General features: G+C 48.7%; 1 protein-coding gene across 1 annotated transcript in view; it reads left to right on the top strand.

Moving 5' to 3' along the window:
- The first annotated feature begins 1,034 nt into the window (after nt 1-1,034).
- Nucleotides 1,035-1,269, top strand: part of trmt13 (tRNA methyltransferase 13 homolog) — a 4,538-nt gene continuing 4,303 nt past the window's right edge. Inside the window, exons 1-2 of the mRNA XM_034882095.1 lie at nt 1,035-1,105; nt 1,206-1,266. Coding sequence (XP_034737986.1) covers nt 1,035-1,105; nt 1,206-1,266 — 132 coding nt within the window. The remainder of the gene's footprint in view (nt 1,106-1,205; nt 1,267-1,269) is intronic.

Below are 1,269 nucleotides of genomic sequence, written 5' to 3'. Positions count from 1 at the left end.
TGTTTGTTTGTCTTGCAGTGTGTGTGTGTGTGTTACGACTGTTGTCCTGTTTGTTTGTCTTGCAGTGTGTGTGTGTGTCTGCGTGTGTGTGTCTGTGTGTGTTACGACTGTTGTCCTGTTTGTTTGTCTTGCAGTGTGTGTGTGTCTGCGTGTGTGTGTCTGTGTGTGTTACGACTGTTGTTGTATTTGTTTGTCGTGCAGTGTGTGTGTGTGTGTGTGTGTGTGTGTGTGTGTGTGTGTGTGTCCTGGTTATTTTCTCCATATGCAATCCCTTGCTGGAGGATGATTGGTGGAGGCAGCTGTGCCCGACCCGGGATTGGCTGCAGCTGTGAACCACCGGGTATTAAAGGTTCCAGTTGTGAGGGGGGACCTCCAGATGGGTCTAGTTTCTCTCTTCTTTAGTAACACAACACACAGACGCCAAGTATCGATATATATTATTATATTATATACACACGTGTGTGTGTGTGTGTGTGTGTATACAGTTCAGGCCAAAGTTTAGCCCCCCCCTTCTCCTCCAATGAGATCCTTTATCTTCAGGACTATTTCCATTGGAGATTATCTCTGAAGCATCAGAACTAGGAATGAACACATGAGGAGTTATGGACTTAACAACTAAGTAGAAATACCTGAAAACATGTCTTATGTTCTAGTTTCTATAAATATTAGTATTCTATTGGCCCTAAAGATCCTTCCTGGGCCCAGCTGAGTAGGACTGAGAACTGAATCCAGTCTTTCAGGAACCGACCGAGCGGTCTCCGCAGCATCGAGGGTTGAGAAATACCTCGTCAGTGTCAGGGAGCCAATCAGCACGCAGCATGCTTCTAATGACCTAACAATCTCTGTGATTGGCTGTCTGAAGTGACGCATTAGGAAGTCTCCTGTAGTATTATTATCTCTACCCTGTCCCCTGGTTCTGACCCCGGGACACTACGCGGGGACTCACGTTGTTCTCGATGGCGAGGCGTCTCACGGCGGGCGTGGCCTGCGTCTTCAGACCTTTGATCTCCTGGTGGGTGTGTTCTTCTTGAGCCATGGCGGGCGTCTCCACCACGTCCTCCTCCGGGATCACCGCTGGCAACGAGACAACAGGGACATGTCTCAGGTGAGTGTTGTCCTAACTTTAGACAGGACCATGTCCCAGGTGTGTGTTGTCCTAACTTTGGACAGGACCATGTCCCAGGTGTGTGTTGTCCTAACTTTAGACAGGACCATGTCCCAGGTGTGTGTTGTCCTGTCCTAACTTTAGACAGGATCATGTCCCAGGTG

The sequence above is a fragment of the Etheostoma cragini genome, chromosome 9 (assembly GCF_013103735.1).
Source record: "Etheostoma cragini isolate CJK2018 chromosome 9, CSU_Ecrag_1.0, whole genome shotgun sequence".
Classification (NCBI taxonomy): domain Eukaryota; kingdom Metazoa; phylum Chordata; class Actinopteri; order Perciformes; family Percidae; genus Etheostoma; species Etheostoma cragini.
This window is presented reverse-complemented; position numbering and strand designations above follow the sequence as displayed.